General features: G+C 42.5%; 1 protein-coding gene across 17 annotated transcripts in view; it reads left to right on the top strand.

Moving 5' to 3' along the window:
- TCF4 (transcription factor 4) overlaps window positions 1-20,324 on the top strand; it is a 623,095-nt gene that overhangs the window by 599,833 nt on the left and 2,938 nt on the right. For 11 of the 17 annotated variants that reach the window (XM_077462970.1, XM_077462965.1, XM_077462972.1 and 8 more), the window contains 4 exons: window positions 4,428-4,557; window positions 8,551-8,713; window positions 13,754-13,983; window positions 16,084-16,228. In XM_077462970.1, the coding sequence (XP_077319096.1) occupies window positions 4,428-4,557; window positions 8,551-8,713; window positions 13,754-13,983; window positions 16,084-16,220 (660 nt within the window). In that variant the 3' untranslated portion in view covers window positions 16,221-16,228. The remainder of the gene's footprint in view (window positions 1-4,427; window positions 4,558-8,550; window positions 8,714-13,753; window positions 13,984-16,083; window positions 16,229-20,324) is intronic. The other 6 variants (XM_077462966.1, XM_077462974.1, XM_077462977.1 and 3 more) reach the window with 1 other exon arrangement.

The raw sequence follows: 20,324 nt of genomic DNA on the forward strand, positions 1-20,324 counted from the left end.
AATAGATACCTAACATGTCATGCTTTAAAATTGCGCACCCTCGCTACTTAAAAATCTCCATAGGTGAGAGGAGAAGATATAGGGCTAGAATTGTTGCTCTCGCTCTAAAGTTCGTGGCGATACCTCCGTACATGTGTGGTTTGAATGCCATTAACATATGTGGCGCAACGTATGTATGCATTCGCTTCTGCATGCGAGTATGTGGGTACTTTAAAAAACTTTTTTTTTTATTGTTTATTTTCTTTTTACACTTTCCATAAAAAAAAAAAAAAGGTATCACTTTTTTTCCTATTATAAGGAATGTAAACATCCCTTGTAATAGGAATAGGGCATGACAGGTCCTCTTTATGAAGAGATTTGGGGTCTATAAGTCCCCACATCGCTTATATCTGTAAGATCCAACAAGCAGGGCTCTCTGATTCCTCCTGTATTGAATTGTATTGTAACTGTACTGTAAAGCGCTGTGCAAACTGTTGCAGCTGTATAATAATAATCTCTTCTCTAGGCAGGAAAGACTGAGATAAAAAAAAAAAAAGATCTCAGCCTTTCCACCCGGGTACATGGCAATATTTACAACTGCCAGGCCAAGTGTGACATCATAACGTTGTGCCCGGGCCTCCAAAGATCATAGAGACTGCCAGGGACCATCTAGTCACAGGTATTCTCTATGATGAAATTCTGGGCGCCGACGGATTCCTTCTCCGGCTCGCCAATTGCAGGGGCGAGCCCATAAAAGCACTGGGGGGGGGGGGGGAATGTTTCCTCCCGCCTCCTGTAAGAACGATCGAGCGGCTGAACTGCCGATATGATAGTTCTTACGGTATAGGGAATAGTCAGCTAAAGAAGATGATATCTGAATGATGCCTGTAGCTGCAGGCATCATTCAAATATCCCCACTCAAATTTCACAACGTCATATGACGACCTTGGGTGTGAAGTGGTTAAAGTGACACTAAGCATTATAATTATTCTTCAAAAATAATACACTATTTAATGACCCTGTCATTAACACTATTAAATGACTATTAAATGATCAATTTAAATAGTTTCTTGGTGTCTGCCTATCTGTGAACATTCAAATTTCTCGTTTCCCCCCTCGCTTCCGTTTGTTTGGAATGAGCTGTTCACATTAATTATGGTTATGTGTACTGTCCTATGCACATTACACATCCCATAGTCCTTAGTCCCAGGGTTGTCTTTAATATTGATTGGACCCTGGGCAAACACTTTCTTGGGCCCTCCCAAATCCACTTGTCAACTATTTTCAGACAGTGTAGGCTCAAGGGGCAGCTGCTTTGGGCCCCACAACAATGACTAGGCCCAGGTCAGCTGCCCCTTTTTGCCCCGCCTTAAAGATGGCCCTGCCTAGTTAATCTCAGCATCGAGAAAGAGCGGATGGCTACATCTTTACATACAGTGGGACCATGGAGAATGAACGTAGCCTCCCGTTAACAGGAAGTCGGATCACAGCAGCAAAAAAAAAAGAAAAAAGGAATTTGGGGGAGGATGAGAGCAATAGAACTTTTTTTGAGTTAAGAATGCATACTTAAATAGAATTTACTTATTTTTAAATCAGAGTTTAGTGTCACTTTAACGCATATTTTTTCAATTTATTTTTAGAAAAATGTGAAACTTTTTATCTCTACCTTAAATGCCACATAGGACAGTATCTGCCGCAAACAGCAGCTTAGACAGCATTATGGTAAAGATGGCAGTCCTGAGGATTTCATCCCTTGAAACTCAAGTCGAATGCCAAACTGGAAATTCCTGCAGGATTTCGGAAAGCAATGGGGGAATTCAGAAGCCCACAATTAAGCATATGGGCATTAGGATAATTGTCAGATCTGTTGGCGGACATGATAGAAGACAGATTGGTACGAATCAGTGCGCTCCACTGCAGCACCCAGGGAGACAATTTGATGTTTTACCTGCCTGACTTACTCTTCCATATTTGTCACTAAATGTGCAACACCGCGTCTCGCAGAGTGTTAAGCGCGGTTTGTGTTTCTGTGGATGTGAAAATCAAGTGGCGCAAGTGCTCCCTCTAGTGCAATTTTTAGGAAATCCTGCAAGGATGTTACCTTATTGTGTTTCATTTTTAAAATATTTTAATGTGAAAAAAAAGTCAGCTTTTAACCTGCAAATACAAAAACTCAGTACAGTCTATAAGGATTTTATTTTTTAGCTCTCCCTCCATATTTTCATATACCACCTATTGAAGTAGTGGGGTGTGTAACTCTCGAATAATAATAATACAACAACCATATCCATGTGCTGGTCCTGTGCTTGTTATAAAGGTGTAAATCACTGATGAAAAGTAAGGAGATCAGAGCCTTATGTATACAGCAAGAATCTCTAATACATAAAAACATCCCAGGTTTCGGATCCTTGTCTCACAATGCTGCACCAAGATAGTATGACAATGCCTGCATTGGAGTATAAAGAGGTTCTTAAAGTGGAACTAAACCCATCGATTTAACGGTTTCAAAAAAACAGTTACATTTCTAGCATACCGGGAATGTTGACACATTTGTTTGCGCTGTCTACCAAACTGTCAAACCATCAAATGGCTGTTGTCATAACTGATCACGTGTGCGGCATCATGGCAGTTGCAGGTCAAACAGACTAAGATGGCAGCTTCCTCAACTAAAAATGATAGGAGGGTTTACTTACCCTTTACAGAGATGTACCCTGAAATGGGATCACACTCCACTACTGCTGGAGACAACTTTTAATATTTGTGCGCACCCATAGAATCATCCATCCATAAAAACATCCCAGATTTAATGCTGTACTAAGATAGTAGTACAAATGTCTGCATTTGGGGTGTAAAGAGGTCCTTAGAGAGAAATGTGAACATAACCCCACCACCACTGGAGACAACTTTTAATATTTGTGAAAATCCATAGAACCATCCATCCATAAAAACATCCCGGGTTTAATATTGCACCAAGATAGTTCAACAATGTCTACATTGAAGCATAAAGAGGTCCTTAGGGAAGTGTACCTTGAAATGGGATCACAGCCCCCACCCCCGCCACTGCTGGAGGCAACTTTTAAAATTTGTGAGCAACCATAGAACCATCCATCCATAAAAACATTCCATCCATCCATAAAACATTAGGGTTTTCTGTCTCATAATGTGGGGCACCAAGATAGTATGACAGTGTCATCATTTAGAGTGTAATAAGGTCCTTAGGTAGCTGTACCCTGAAGTGGGATCATAAACCCACCACTGCTGGAAACAGTGGGGGTTATTTACGAAAGGCAAATCCACTTTGTACTGCAAGTTCACTTGGAAGTGCAGTCACTCTAAATATAAGGGGTAGATCTGAAATGAGTAGAAGCTTTGCTGATTTTATCATCCAATCATGTGCAAGCTAAAATGCTGTTTTTTATTTTCCTTACATGTCCCCCTTGGATCTACAGCGACTTTATTTCTAAGTGCACTTGTGGATTTTCCTTTAGTAAATAACCCCCAATGTCTCTACCAACTTTGCACATCTAGAGAGTGTCATTTTTGCCCATTCTTCTTTGCAAAATAGCTCAAGATCTGTCAGATTGGATGGCGAGTCTTGCCACAGATTCTCAATATGATTTATGTCTGGACTTTGACTGGGCCATTTTAACACATATGCTTTGATCTAAACCATTCCATTGTAGGTCTGGCTGTATATTTAGCGTCGTTGTCCTGCTGGAAGGTAAACCTCCCCCCGTCTCAAGTCTTTTGCAGAACTCTTAACAGGTTTATTCTAAGATTATCCTGTATTTGGCTCCATCCATCTTCCCATCAACTCTGACCAGCTTCCCTGTCCCTGCTTAAGAAAAGCATTCCCACAACATGATGCTGCCACCACCATGTTTCACAGTGGGGATGGTGTATTCAGGGTGATGTGTAGTGTTAGTTTTCCGCCGCAGATAACGGTTTGATTTTAGGCCAATTTGATCTCATCTGACCAGAGCATCTTCTTCCACATGTTTGCTGTGTCCCCCACATGGCTTCTACCAAAATGCAAACAGGACTTCTTATGGCTTTCTTTTAACAATGGCTTTCTTCTTGCCATCTTCCGTACAGGCCAGATTTGTGGAGTGCACGACTAATAGTTGTCCTGTGGACAGATTCTCCCGTCTGAGTTACCATGGGGCTCTTGGCTGCTTCTCTGATTAATGCTCTCCTTGCCCGGCCTGTTATTTTAGCAGCTATGCATTGTGGGTGCTGATTTTAGTAATGTACAGTCATGGAAGCGGTTCCTGACTTTGGGTTGGTTCAACCAATTTCAGCACTGTTGAATGAGCCTGCATTTGTTTAGAGGGAAACACATGCAGAGAAGTCAACAGGATAAATTGAATTTAACATGGCGCAAGAATGTTGAACTCTGTGAGAATATTTATGTTATGGATCCGTTATCAATTTGTGTTTTCTTTTAGGTGGGTTCACATAGGGAGGACAGTCTACGAGGAAGCCACTCGCTTGTGCCAAACCAGGTGTCCGTTCCACAATTGCCTGTCCAGTCAGCTACGTCACCGGACTTAAACCCAAGTCAAGACCCATACCGTGGTAAGAACCCAGATAAGAACCACAATACTGAAAAATGTTCACACATCCCTGGTTCAGTTCTACAAAAATACCTTTCATGGATATTTTAAATACAGATTGAATCTCTGATCAGAATTATTTGGATCTTGAGGCTCGCCAAATAATGATTGCGCCCATTTTTAATTGCTGTGCTTAAAATATCTAGAACATTTAAATATTGATTGGTGTCCTCCCCCACACCTGAGCTTACATGCTTTTATGACATTGTTTAAAGAGGTTGCGTGGGCAAAGATGTAAAAATATTCTCTAGAAATGGCTAGGGTTTAAAGCAGTATTAAACACAATACCACAAATGTAATTTATTGGAGCCTACTAATACATTAGAATTGGTAGCTGCATTCCTTTTCTTTATTTTTAGAATTTTTTCCATCTGTTTTCACCTGGTGATCTGGCGAGTAACACACCTCCTTTATTAGAGTGCCCCCCACTCTGGATGAAGGAGCACAGATGACACATCTGGACAGCAGCATTGTTAGTCTGGGGGGAGGGAAGTGTTATATGTACTAGCAGATATATTTTAAGCAGTTACAGCAACATTTTTTTGTTTCTTTTGGTATAAAGGTTTTACATAAATGAGGGATGGGGATGAGGAGTTGGGGGGCGTTTTGAAGTCTGGCATAGGTGAAGCTGACAACACTGCTTGAGAAGTGAAAAATAAAGCCAAAATAAAAAAAAATATTTAAATATTTTTTACATGACTAAAATTTTACATGCTTGCTCTTCCATATTTTGTTATTAAATTAAATGTAGAGATTTATAGATTAGAGCAGGTACGGTAGCTATCAATGGAATTAATGTCACTCTAATAACAACTGTTGAGATCAGGTACCAGGCTCTTGGACTGGCCAGACGCAAAGTGAATTTTGTCCGCATTCTGATGAACCGGCCGAAATTCTCTTGGTTGGTGGCTGAAAATCAGAGGGCAGAAAATTGGCAGCCAAACAGTGTCTGCATCCAGTCTGATGCAGTCACTGTTTGAGCATGCTGGCAAGCAGAATACAATAGCCAGCAGGGGAGATTCCTACTTTCATGGTTTGCTGTGGATTGATGAATTTTGCAGTGTATGACCAGCTTAAGATTTGCATTGTGAGTTGAAGCAAAAATGTACAACCATTGTCTATCTAAAACATAATTGAAAAGACTGTATACTTAACCACTTCAGGGCCTTTTTTGTCCAGGTCATTTTTTAGTTTTGAATGCTGTGATAGTTTGAGTGACAAATACCCAATCATGTAATAGTGTACTCATATGAAATATATTCCATATGAGTATATAAAAAAATATATAATTATATATACAGTATGTCTCTCTCTCTCTCTCTCTCTCTCTCTCTATATATATATATATATATATATATATATAGAAAGAGAGAGAGAGATACACTATACTACCATAAGTATTGGGACGTCTGCCTTTACACGCACACGAACTTTGATGCCACCCCTGTCTTAGTCCGTAGGGTTCAACATTGAGTTGGCCCACCCTTTGCAGCCATAACAGCTTCAACTCTTCTTATGGGAAGGCTGTCCACAAGGTTTAGAAATGTGTCTATGGGAATGTTTGACCATTCTTCCAGAAGAACATGTATGAGGTCAGGCACTGATGTTGGAGGAGAAGGCCTGGCTTGCTGTCTCCACCAGTCAAGTTCTTCCACCACAAACTTGCTCATCCATATCTTTATGGCCCTTGCTTTGTGCACTGGTGCGCACTCATGTTGGAACAAGAAGGAGCCACCCACAAACTGTTCCCACAAAGTTGGGAGCATAAAATTGTCTAAAATACCTTGGTATGCTGACACCTTAAAATTTCCCTTCACTGGAACTACGGAGCCAAGCCCAACCCCTAAAAAACAACCCCACACCATAACCCCCCCCCGCCCTCCACCAAATGATTTGGACCAGTGCACAAAGCAAGGTCCATAAAGACGGATTGGCGATTTTGGGGTGGAGGAACTTGACTGGCCTGCACAACCCGAGTCCTGACCTCAACCCGATAGAACACCTTTGGGATGAATTAGAGTGGAGACTGCGAGCCAGGCCTTCTAGCCTACATCAGTGTCTGACCTCACAAATGCGCTTGTGGAAAAATGGTCAAACATTCCCATAGACACCTTAACCCCCATAAACCTTGTGGACAGCCTTCCCAGAAGAGTTGAAGCTGTTATAGCTGCAAAGGGCGGGCCAACTCAATATTGAACCCTACGGGCTAAGACCGGGATGCCATTAAAATGCATATGCGTGTAAGAGCAGGCGTACCAATACTTTTTTTTATTTATTTTATTCTTTTATGTATTTTTTTTTTTTTACACAATACAATTCCAGGATAATACAAGAAAACTCAAAATGACCCCTTTTTAGAGAGTAGACACCCCAAGGTGATCACATTTTTTGCCATAACATATTTTTGAAGGCAAAAACTGGTGGTGAGATGATTAAAAAATATATTAACGTACGCTTAGGCTTTTAAAATCAGTCATTGAAGCCAAATCGAAGTATTAATTGAGGAAAGTTTTACACTTCTATGAGGGTAGTCTGATAAGTTCATGGCCCGACACAGAAGGACTGACTAACTAGACATGAAACTTTATTACTGCACCAAGCCACTCGTCCAGATGTTCAGCACTGAAAATGGTGCATGCACGCTAAACGCTTTTCATGCGCTCTTTGCAGACAGTTGCCACCCCCTGCAGTCAAGTTGAAAAAGATAAAAGTGGAAGAAGAAGGCTCAAAGTGTTCATCAGTGATGGCAACAGTCTTCTGAGATTCCCAGGGTGTACAGCAGCAGTGCAGAAGGCTGTTGCTCACTGATGGAATACTTAGAGCCTTCTTCCACTTTCCCCATTTTTAAAGTTGACTACGGAAGGGATGGCAACTATTTGCAAAGAGCGCATGAAAACTGTATTGTATACATGCACCATTTTCAGTGCTGGACCTCTGGAGTGACTTGGTGCAGTTGTTTGCAGTTTCATGTCTGTGTGGTCACTCCTTCCGTGTCAGGCCATGAACTGTTCAGACTACCCCTGTATACCATCCACATTCGTGATGGTGCAGTCATAAGGTACAGAGCTGCTCCAGTTGGCTGTGTGCCTTTAGCTGATGCTCTGCACTGCCTAGACCAGTGTTTCTCAACTCCAGTCCTCAAGGCACCCCAACAGGTCATGTTTTCAGGATTTTCCTCAGATGAAACAGCTGTTGTAATTACTATTGGCAGTGAAACTGATCAAATCACCTGTGCAAAATAATGGAAATCCTGAAAACATGACCTGTTGGGGCGCCTTGAGGACTGGAGTTGAGAAACACTGTTCTAGACGTGCACACATGTGAACAGTAAGCCCTTGTACACATGGTCGAACATTTCAACAACCAAATCCGTCGGATTTTGTCTGACGGATTGTGTCCGAAACTGTTGCATACACACGGTCGGACAAAGTTGTCGGAAAATCCGATCTTTCAGAACGTGATGATGTAATTTCGTTACGATGGGACTACGTTCAGGCTAGTAGCCAATAGCTTTGATGTAGGAATTTGATCTGAGCATGCGTGGCACTTTGTCCGATCGGAATTCTCTACACATGATCGGAGTATGTCCGATCGGACTAGTTTGTCGGAAAATATTTCCAGCAAGTTGGAAAATTGGGTCCGACGGAAACAGTCCGATGCAGACCACACACAGTCGGATTATCCGACAAAATGGTCCGATAGGACACATTCCGACGGATTCTCCGACCGTGTGGACAAGGGCTAAGACGTGCAGGTACACTTACCCGCCCTAAACGGTGTCAAAATAAGACTTGACCGGTTGCAGTGATCAATGAGGACACATTTCTTTCATTCAGTTGTTTTATGAATCAGGCCATTGTGATTTTTAGAATTCTGTTCTGTATGCTACAAACAGACTTTACAGTGTAAATTGAATCTTGGGCATTAATATTAATTTCTCTGTTCACACACGTAGGCCTCCCAGCTGGTCTGTCGGGACAGAACATGTCTCCGGGTAGCTCCGAGATCAAATCAGACGATGAAGGAGATGAAAACCTTCAAGATTCCAAAACAGGCGACGACAATAAATTAGACGATGACAAGAAGGATGTCAAATCAATAACGAGGTCAAGATCTAGGTAACAGTACAGAAAGTGTCGCTTCATTTATTTCCTTGACTGGATTTCGATGAAGTGAACAAACAAGATTATGGAGATACCCCGCACTATTCCTTATGGCTTATGTTAACCGATGGCCAGGAGGAAACCCAACCTATTCAGATATTTATTCTCAAATAATTACACCATGGAAAAGTCGTGAGTGACGTCCAGGTCATGTGTTGTCCTCTCCACCCCCAGTATAACAAAAAAGACTCTTTAGTACCTGTTTGCTCATGTAAAGGAACAGTAAACTTGGCCATAAGTTATAGGTGGCAATAGTTTATTTGTGAATACTCTATCGAGTGATATTTTGTTTCCCTGAATGTTGTATGGGCATACATAAACAGTAATGTCGGTTTTCAGCCCTGATAACCTTGTATTCCGTTTATGTGTAATACCCTGTACACACGGTCGGACATTGCGACGTCAAAATCCATCGGATTTTTTCAGACAGATTTTAGCCCAAACTTGTCTTGCATACACACGGTCACACAAAATTGTCGGAAAATCCGATCGTTCAGAACAAGGTGACATACAACACGCCAGTAGCCAATAGCTTTTGTCTCGTAATTTATTCTGAGCATGCGTGGCACTTTGTCCGTCGGAATTGTCTACATACAACAATTGGATTTTGTTGGCAGGAAATTTTTGATCCAGCTCTCAAACTGGATTTCTTTTTTAGGTGGCATTACTTTTTAATATAAAAAGTGGCAGTGCAGCGCTCACAAATTCTACATAGATATAATAGCATGCATAAATGAAATGCTGGAATTCATAATATTTAAATTAAACCAAAAAAGATTAACATAAATAAATAATGCATGTAATGAGGCATAATCACTACTGGGTGGCAACCATCCTTAAAAATTGCTGATTGCAAAAAAAATTCAAAAAATAAGTGCAAAGATGAATATCAAAGTGCAAACAAAGTCCCAAAAATACATGCAGAGATAAATATCAATATTCCTCCTTAAAGTGGTTGTAAACCCCAAAAAAACATTCCCATAGACACACGTCTAAACCTTGTGGACAGCCTTCCCAGAAGAGTTGAAGCTGTTATAGCTGCAAAGAGTGGGCCATCTCAATATTGAACCCTACGGACTAAGACTGGGATGCCATTAAAGTTCATGTGCGTGTAAAGGCAGTTGTCCCAATACTTTTGGTAGTATAGTGTATATCTCTCTCATTCTTGTTCTAGCTAATTATGTAATACTCACCTGAGATCAAAGCCCCCACTGCGGTGCCCGTATACAGCACCAGCCAGTGACATTTATGCCCGGAGTTAGTTCCGGGTATTGTGGCTCCGACGCTGTGATTGGTCGGAGCCACAATGACGTCACTTCTGTGCATATACGCGGGAGCCACTGGTAACGGTACACTCACTGAAGCAAATGGCACGTACATGTGCCAATGATGCTGGCACATGCAGGTACAGGGGATATCTCCTAAACCATGCAGGGTATCTATAGGTAAGCATTATTATAGGTTTACCTGTAGAAAAAAGTGGATTGTAAGGATTTACTACCTCTTTAAAAAAAAAGTGCTAATAGTGCAAACAAAGTTCCAAAATTTGGAGCAAGGATGAATACCAATCTTCATCTTTAATAAATGCATATGCAGTGTCTCCAAGTGCACAAATAATCCACGCTGTCACCAACAGTGCACCACATGACCACCTCTTCAGTGCACCCACCAGATAGATGAAATGTATAAACAAATATACTTCCAATCCATATATCACCTGATGTTCATCAGACTCCAACAGCTCAGGTGCCAGGGATCCTTTCTCTGCATATAAAGCTCACACCATGAAGCCCGCCCAGAAAAAAAGTATATCGTGTTTTTTTATTAAAGATGACCAATAGTACATAAAATAAGCAAGCCATGTGGAAAGTATATATACATTTCCAATAAACTCACTCCAGAGGCCACTGATTCGATTAATGGACTTGGTGGTGCGTCGTCAGCCCGTACAGACCTCACCCAATGTGTTTCGTCCTCGGGATCCACCTACAGCTGAAATCAATGATATAAATGGCCTGCTAGCGCAAGAAAAAATGTAATATTGATAGGTGTCATTTTCCTGTAGCCCAACCATTCACCATAGGGTAAATGGATGGGCTACAGGAAAATGGCTCCCATCAATAAAGCGCTGCGCAAACTGTTGACGCTATATAAATCCTGAATAATAATAATAATATTGCATCTTTCCCATGCTAATAATAATATTAATAATAATAAACTATACCTAAAGCCAATGTCTCTATTGAAGCAATTGCCTTCACCTCCTGTTCCATTGTAACCTTAAAATGTTGGATTTCCCATCACTTTCTGTCTCATGGGGGTCACCTAGATCAAAAGTGTGAGTGAATCTCAGACAGCAAAACAAACAGCAATAAACACCTGACAGAGCTATCCAAAACGAAGAAAATATTTTTGGCTTTGCATAATAAACCAGATTACTGTTCCTTTAAAGAGTTTTTCTATTAACCCAAATTCAACAATTCGAAATTTCAAGAAATTATTTTTTTTATAAAAAAATTACAGATCTAAGCACATTGACCCTTGCGGGGTATTTCTCCATAATCAAGGTGAGTGTAGGAAGTTAAATGATAATTTTTTTAGGATAGAACATTACTTCAAAGTTGATTGTTTTATTGTCTTGTAATGATTATTGACTTATTTTGCTGTATAAGGCCCCATGTACACGGGTGTAAAAAATCCCACTGCTAAGATCGTCCAGCAACATTTTTTTTTTTTTATGCCTGTGTTCATGAGGCCTTCAGAGTTTTGAACCAACTCTTGAAATAGGCTCAACATTTTGTCCTTGCCAGTAAATGATTTCGTAAATGATTTATAATGTATTATAATCAAGTGTTCTAAAGTTTGCTTGGGTGTAAGGCTTGATGTGACTTTTACAGTTTTAATGCTTGCTGCACCATGTTTCCATTATTGTAGCTAATATGCCGATTGAAATATTCTCCCTTTGCTTATCAGGCATTGAAATCAACTTCCCTGCTGAATGGCTGGTAAATCACAGACACTGTGCACAGCCTGCATATGTACAGGGCAAATATGGCTGCCCCTATAACCTTTGAGTACATAGCGCCAATAGGAATACGAAAAAGTTAGCCAAATGTTACAGTAGCCACCCCATAATGAAAAAGTTCTTCTGGGCAATGCCAGGCCTGTAGGTGAATGCCCCATGCCCTGCTTCTTTAAAACAATCACATGGCCTTTGCCAGTATATTTATTTGTGAGAACCCCTGTATATATGGGTCATGATCAGTTTTGGGTGCACTGACTCTTTAAAGTGCAACTCCACTTCTGAAAAGAATAAAATTGCAATCCAACACTGGTCAGCTAAAATGCTTTGCAAGGATTTTGGATTTTGGACAGCTGATGCTGTTCCTATGGGAACTCATGGATTCCACGCACTTTCTACTTCCTAAGTGCTGAGTGGGAAGGTCTTCCACTAAATTACAGAAGGCGTGTGTAGCAATTATATATACACATCAATTTTTTTTTATTGTTTTTAACAAAAGTGGTTACCCATTAAAGCCTCATTTTGGCACCAAGCCTTTTCTACAGCTTCAGTCCCTTTTCCTTTGTTTAAGGACCAACATGAATAAGACAAATGAATGGTCGCACTCTGAGACTCCAAAGCTTGCTTGATGTTGCCTTTATTGTCACAAATTTGTAAGACAGACAGGAAAAAGCATTGACGCGTTTTTTCAAGCGATAGCTTGTGAAACGCGTCAACTGCTTTTCCTGTCTTTCAGACAAATTTGTGACAATAAAGGCAACATCACGCAAACTTTGGAGTCTCATAGGGCGACCATTGCTTTGTCTTATTCATGTTGAACGGTGGTGAGCCGGGGTCTGCACCTGATATCTATTTTGCACCTGATCATTGCTTGGAGCGGTGTGTCTTTCATTTTGTTTCTTAAGGACCAACATGGACTTTCTGTATTGTGTTTTTCTTTTGTCGGTCATGATGATGAAAATATGGTTGGAGTGGGTTGGCACAGACCAAGCCTGGCTCACACTGCCTCCCAGTGCAGGTGCAGGGTTGATGGAGACCACAGATTATTCTGGATGTCTGATTTAAGGAATCAAAAATATGCATATTAGCAGCCATTAATCAATCAAAAACTGTAGTAAAATATTTAAAGCCCAACTCCAAGCAAAACCCCCCCCAAAAAAAACAGTTTTCCCATACAGAGGGACTGTGCTACACTGCACGGGTCATCTGCTTGTTTTTGTCTAGGGGATTGGAGAAACCTTATATTCAACCAATCCTATGCTCCACCTGCAAACGGTGCTCCCTCATAAACTAGCGGTGGACTGTTCCTGACATCCTCATGCCCAGAGCAGGTCCACCGCACAAGACCGCTAGTTCAGTGGTCCCCTACTTTTCGGACCTCTTGGACCATTAAACTTGCTCCATGAGAAGGCATCAGGTATCAGCTTGCATTGAGAACAACACTGGAAACAACATTGGGTGGTATACATCCGCCACAATGTTGATTTGTGGCAGAACCCCTGGGGAACACCAAAATTTCCAATTTCCTCATGGACCATCCAAGGTACGCTAGGCCACAGGAGGGGGGATGTCAGGGGCCACAGGATGCAAGGAGGATCGGAGGATTCGGTAAGTATATCTCTGTTCTCCAATTGGACAAAAGCAAGCAGTTGACCTGTGCAGTGTGGGCACACCCCCACTGCATGGGAAAACCTTCTTTTTTGCCTGGAGTTCAGCTTTAAAAATCTCTGCCATTGGAAGGTTTTGTATTAGAATTGCGTTTTTCTTTAGCGTAGGTGCACACTGAGCTGCGGGAATGAAGCCGCGTGAGTTCAGCTGAACTCGCACGATTTCACTCGCGTATGTCAGTCCCGATTCCGGCCGCGATTTCAGAGACATCTGTGCAGGTTTACATAAAATGTATGTTTATTTTATACTGTTCTGCCTTTTGTTTTGCTCAGAGTTTTTATTTCAACATCTTTATTATTTCTCAGCAATAACGACGATGAGGATCTGACCCCCGAGCAGAAGGCGGAGCGGGAGAAAGAAAGAAGGATGGCCAATAACGCTCGCGAGCGTCTCCGCGTCCGCGACATCAATGAAGCTTTCAAGGAACTGGGGAGGATGGTGCAACTTCACTTAAAAAGTGACAAACCCCAGACCAAGCTTCTGATACTACATCAGGCTGTGGCTGTCATCCTTAGCTTGGAACAGCAAGTCAGAGGTGAGGAACTATGATGAGCACAATCATTTCTTCACCAAACATGCATATTTATTAAACATATGACAGCACAGAGTACCTGCATAGTTTTTACCGTACACTTTTTCCATGCAACAACAACTGACTTCAGGGCAGCTGTAAAACAATAAAAATAAGGCACCCCCGTATAGCTTTATGATTTAGATACAAGTAGTAAGCAGAAAATATATATTTGTAAATTTGTTCTCTTTTGGGAACTGTCAAAATGAGGTTTAGTTCCCTTTAAGCTCTGCTAAGGCTTAAAGTAGTTGTAAACCCCATTCATGAAATTTGAGCTGGCCACATATATCTGTCGTGTTTACTTATCTCCCTTCAAAGCCCTAAGTCCTGTGTCTTTTTTCCACTCCGTTCTTCTGTTATCAGAATAATAACGCCTGACAAGTTCTTCCTCAACTGTGATAAAACAAGGCTGAATTTTGGGTAATGGTGGATGCATAGAAATAGATTAGCAGAGAGCTGATCTATTCACAGCACAGCTCTGTATTGTTTCTACCTTTTTCTGCCTATGTGGAGAGGGGGCGTGTGCCTTTCCTCCAATCAGCTGCCTCACAGTGTATGGCAAAAATCCACATCCACAGGTGAATCAGGAAGAGAAAATTCTAACAGAACATTCCAAACAGTATATAAAGCTGAAGACAGCAGATATACTTATTAAACTTATGTAGGAGGATTTGTTTCATTCCTGTGCATCATCTGAGGCTGTTCACTTCACTGGGTATATGTGAGGGTTTACATCCACTTTAAGAAAAGTGTAGAGTCTGATTACTTACTACTTCTGTAAACTGGTGACTTGCTTTTGTCAGTGGCCTACACTTCTGTGAAGCGTGCCGATTTATGTCAGTTTTTGTTGCAGCAGGGGGACACCACTAAAATGAAAGCCTACCTGTCCCATACAACCAAGATAAGCAAGATAGTTGACATATTGGAAAATGAGCAGAAAGAAGCCCTTCAGCATTAGCACAAGTTTGATATGCCACCCATGGCATTGCCTGTGTTGGTCCTTTTATGACTCTTTGTAAGCTAAACTAGGATCAACATGTGCCATGGGTAAGAATCAGTCTCCTCTGTATGGGGATCATACATATATAATTCACCAATATCCAAGTATGGTGCTATTGCCCTGTATCCATAGGTCAGTCACAGACACCATCTGCCTTGAAAAAGTTAAATCAAAGTTAAAGCCGAATTACAGCCTTACCTTATTTCCCACATGTTTAGTGTGTCTTCTCCTCAGTCACAATTTTCATGCAACATCTCCATAATACAGCCCTTTGATGGAGCAACTATTCTGAGCCCCCTTTTACTTATTATCTGGTCAACTTCACTAATCATCTGTCTCCTTTCCTACTGATCTGTATTGTTACTTTTTTTTTCTTTCGTTGAACCCAGCTTGAAAAAACTGACAACTCAGGTCAAAGCCACTGTACTAATAATCCGATGTTAGTGCAGTAATCTCCCTTGCTGTTCTAATATCTTCTGACGGGATGGACCTCAGCCCCCGCCCGCCAGAACTCTGCGGTCAGTGCTTTCAGCCATTGGCTGAGAGCGCTGACTGGGAACCAGTCGGCAGACCTTTTCTGGTCATGCCCCTTCAACAGCTTCAGCTTCTGTCAGATTGGCTGCAGTACACATGGGGTAAATGTCCGCCTAACATTTGGACCGCGTGTACTTGGCTAAAGTCTGCAATATCCAGTGGCCATCAGGAATGCATGTCTAAAAGGAACTAGGGATATTTTCTTTCATATAAAGTTTGAGTCGGGGTACTGTGATATTGATTGGAGCGTGCCAGCCCCTCCCATCACACTTGATCTTGTTATGGAGCAACGGCCAGCAGAAAGACCCAGTGCAGGCATCCCCGGGTCTCAAAAAAAGGTATGTCTTAGAAATCTAAAATTTTGATTACATTACAGTTTAGCTTTAAACATTTAAAAATTAAGTCTTCATTCCTTGAACAAACATTCTAAAGTCTTTTTGGTTTTTACTTTATATATGGTATATACATTGTATATGTTTCTATATTTTTCATATAGAGTAAGCAATGTTTTGCTATGTTATGTCTTATAGAAAGGAACTTAAACCCTAAAGCAGCATGTTTGAAGAGGAGGGAAGAAGAAAAAGTGTCATCAGATCCCTCGCCTCTATCTCTTTCAGTCCCCCATGGCGGAATGGGGGACGCATCAAATCATTTGGGACAGATGTAAAAAAAAAAGTAAGTTCCCCTTCCTTCCTAAACCTAAATCTAAAAAGGTGGCTGGCAGCAGACACTCTGGGGAAGAGGCAGTTGGTTGGGTTGAGTTTTGCAGTGTACACACAATAGGATTTTCTGACAACAAAACCGTGATTTTTTTCCCAAAGGATGTTGGCTCAAACTTGTCTTGCATACACACGGTCACACAAATGTTGTCGGAAATTCCAAACGTCAAGAACGCGGTGGCGTAAAACACATACGTCGAGGCAGAGAAAAATGAAGTTCAATAGCCAGTGCGGCTCTTCTGCTTGATTCTGAGCATGCGTGGACTTTTGTGCGCCGGAATTGTGTACACACGCTCGGAATTTCCAACAACAAGTCTTGTTGTCGGAAAATTTGAGAACCTGCTCTCAAACATTTGTTAGCAGAAATTCCGACAACAAATGTTCTACACGGTTGGACTTTCCGAAAACAAGTTCACATCCAACATTTGTTGTCGGAAAATCCTATCGTGTGTACAGGGCATAATTGTTTCCTGTGAGATAAAGGTAGAGTTTTTTTTCTTTGGAATTTGGGAGATTGAAGGAAGGTAACATTTTTATAGATTTATGTGTCCCCACTGGGGGGGGGATTTCCCTCCAATAGACATATGCTTTTTGTTTTGTTACAAAATCAAAATTTGGACAACATTTTTGTTATTGAGATTTAGATGTATCCAGATCTCCCGATCAAAATAGTAATGAATATCAACAAATCCAAATTAAATTATAACTAAAACAATTAATTAATTTGCATTCATTCGGATGACAGGATGCAATAGTTTGGGCCTTTTGTTAATTTTTGAAGCACCCGAATTAACAAAACACCATAACGAATTCTGCAAATCAATTCTGGTCCATTTGATTTTATTCTAGTGAGCGTAGCGTGAATGTTCTAATAAGATTCCTTTTCTATTGGGTTTGAGCTTTGGATACCAATTGTTTAATATGAAATAAGATGATTCCTACTTATAGTGTGTGGGTTGGATGGAGGTGGATCCATCAGAATCTCTGAATAATGCCATAAAGAATGAATTTGACATTAATTTTGTTCTATTAGTTACTTTCGGATGCATGCGACTCAAGTCAGTATCGTCCAATCAGCTCATTAAATTTTTTTTGGTTGGTTGGACTGGCAGAGATGATGAAGAGTCATAAGTAATCTCCTGAAATAACAAATTAACACATTAAAATGAATATATTTTCCTGGATCCTTCAAATCTGTAAAGAAAGATGTCCTGAGACACTTCCTGGCCTTGGCTAGGGTAGTTATTCTTCGTCACTGGCGATCAACGACTATGTCTCTCTTGGGGGATTGGGCAATTGAGGTGGATAATATACAAGACCTGGAACATCTGTCGGCTCAGGAAGCTGAAAAAGTAGAGCAGTTTTCTCTTACCTGGACGTCTTGGTCCATGTTCCGCTACTCTTCGGAGTTTGTTGATTGGGCAGCAGGAAACTTAGCTACTCTCCCCTTGCAGCCTTGTTGGAGTGTTCGCTTTACTGCCTATTTAATGTTTTTTCTTTTTTTGGCTTTCTCCTATCCTTATAGTCAAATATTGTTCAGGGGCTTTTATCCATCCCTTGTGTCAATTAACATTGTTTATTTACGGCAATATGGGATCCCTCCAGCATACTCTTTTCTTTATGGTGCCCCATTCTCTACAATGTTATTAAAAGAGAAGTATGTTTTTTGTTTTTGTTTTTTTTTATATTCATACTTACCTAGGTGGATGCAGCATTGGTCTGATCCTGCATCTTTCCCCCGGCGCCTCTACACTGAGAACCGAGCAATCAAACACCGCTGATCACTTGGTTCTCACAGCTTCCCAAGCAGAGAGCCGCAGACTGTCAGTCACAGCTCTCTGCGCTTCCCCCTCCTCGCTCACTAGCATGCTGAGCTGTGGAGGGGGTGGGAGTGTCCGGCTCAGGCTCTCAGCGACTCGCTCAGAGCCTGAGCCGGGTGTCGGTTGAGGGTATCTGGGCAGATCCAGACTCCATGGTCGTGATGACGCGGAGCCTGGACCAACTCTGTGACATCAGCAAAGAGCAGACTTCAGCCCGCTCTCTGCTGAAAACGGATCGCAGAAGTTCAAAACGAACTGCGCTCCTGTGATCCATGGGAGAAGTACTGCCAAACTAGCTTTGGCAATTTTGGTCTGGCTTTTTCATACACTCCATTGTCTGCACCTATCTGTTATCTTAATTTCTAATCCTGACTCTGTACTTAAGTGAATACAACACCTATATCCTTTATCGTTGAAGTGTATTTGCTGTATGCAAACCTTGATTTGTATTTTTTCTATAAAATCTGATTGAACAAGAAAAACAAATATAGTAAATTTTCCAAAATAACTTCCGAAAATACAAATCAGTTCAGAGCAACAATTAAGCCGCGTACACACAGGCGGACTGTCTGGCCTACTTAGTCCGCCGAAACACATTTCAGCGGACAGTCCGCTCGTGTGTGGGCTTCAGCGGACTTTTTCAGCGTGCAGTCTGGCGGACTAAGTATTTCGGAATTTCCGTAATACTGTCCGTCGGACTCGCATTTCGGCGGACAATCCGCCTGTGTGTGTGCCAGTCCGCCGTACTTTTGAAATGAGCAGACTTTTCCCGCCCGCGAAGGAGACGTCGCTGGCCCCGCCGCCTGGTATGGACTTAAAGGGGACCCCCAACGCCGAAAAAAATCGGCGTGGGGGTCCCCCCCAAGTCCACAACAGACCCTTGTCCGAGCACGCTACCCGGCCGGCCAGGAAAGGGGGCGAGCGAGCGCCCCCCCTCCTGAGCCGTACCAGGCCGCGTGCCCTCAACATGGGGGGGTGCCTTGGGGAAGGGAGGCCGCGCGCCCCCCCACCCCAAAGCACCTTGTCCCCATGTTGATGAGGACAAGGGCCTCTTCCCGACAACCCTGGCCGTTGGTTGTCGGGGTCTGCGGGCGGGGGGCTTATCGGAATCCGGGAGCCCTCTTTAATAAGGGGGCCCCCGGATACCGGCCCCCCACCCTATGTGAATGAGTATGGGGTACAGGTTACCCCTACCCATTCACCTGTAAAATAAAAGTACAAAAAAAACACAACACAGAAAGCCAGACTCCTCCGCTAGTAAAAGAGCTACAAGAAGATAGCGGAGGAGTCCCGCGAGAAGACCCCTGAAGACGGAAGACCCCCGGAGCTGTGCAATAAAGTATTTTATCTCGTGTGTTGTGTTTTTTTTTGTACTTTTATTTTACAGGTGAATGGGTAGGGGTACATTGTACCCCATACTCATTCACATAGGGTGGGGGGCCGGTATCTGGGGGCCCCCTTATTAAAGGGGGCTCCCGGATTCCGATAAGCCCCCCGCCCGCAGACCCCGACAACCAACGGCCAGGGTTGTCGGGAAGAGGCCCTTGTCCTCATCAACATGGGGACAAGGTGCTTTGGGGTGGGGGGGGCGCGCGGCCCCCCCTTCCCCGAGGCACCCCCCATGTTGAGGGCACGCGGCCTGGTACGGCTCAGGAGGGGGAGCGCTCGCTCGCCCCCCTTTCCTGGCCGGCCGGGTAGCGTGCTCGGACAAGGGTCTGTTGTGGACTTGGGGGGGGACCCCCACGCCGATTTTTTTCGGCGTTGGAGTTCCCCTTTAAGTCCATTCCAGGCGGCGGGGTCAGCGACGTCTCCTTCGCGGGTCCCGCCTACCTGGAGACGCGCTCGAAATGAGCGGACTTTCCTCCGCGTGTGTGGGCGAGTCCGTTCATTTCAAAAGTAGGGCGGATAGTATGGCGGACTTAGTACGCCGTATTAGTCCGCTCAAAAAGTGGTGTGTGTGGTCAAGTCCGTTCATTCGAAAGTATGACGGACTGTCCGTCGGATTGTCTGACGGACTAAGTTGGCCAGACAGTCCGCCCCGTGTGTACGCGGCTTTATACAAAATCAGAATATACAAAATGAATTTCCGAAAAACAAATCATTCTAACAAAACAAATGTGATGAAGGGGATTTAATTCTGCTTTTTATGATTTTCTGCTGGGGCTCTGGGCAGCCTCCATCAAGAAGTAACAAGAGCAATGCTGGAGGCAGTTTACTACACACACTAATTTT

The sequence above is a fragment of the Lithobates pipiens genome, unplaced genomic scaffold, assembly GCF_037356315.1.
Source record: "Lithobates pipiens isolate NorthernLeopardFrog02 unplaced genomic scaffold, aLitPip1_a1.2 Scaffold_3, whole genome shotgun sequence".
NCBI classification, from domain to species: Eukaryota; Metazoa; Chordata; class Amphibia; order Anura; family Ranidae; genus Lithobates; species Lithobates pipiens.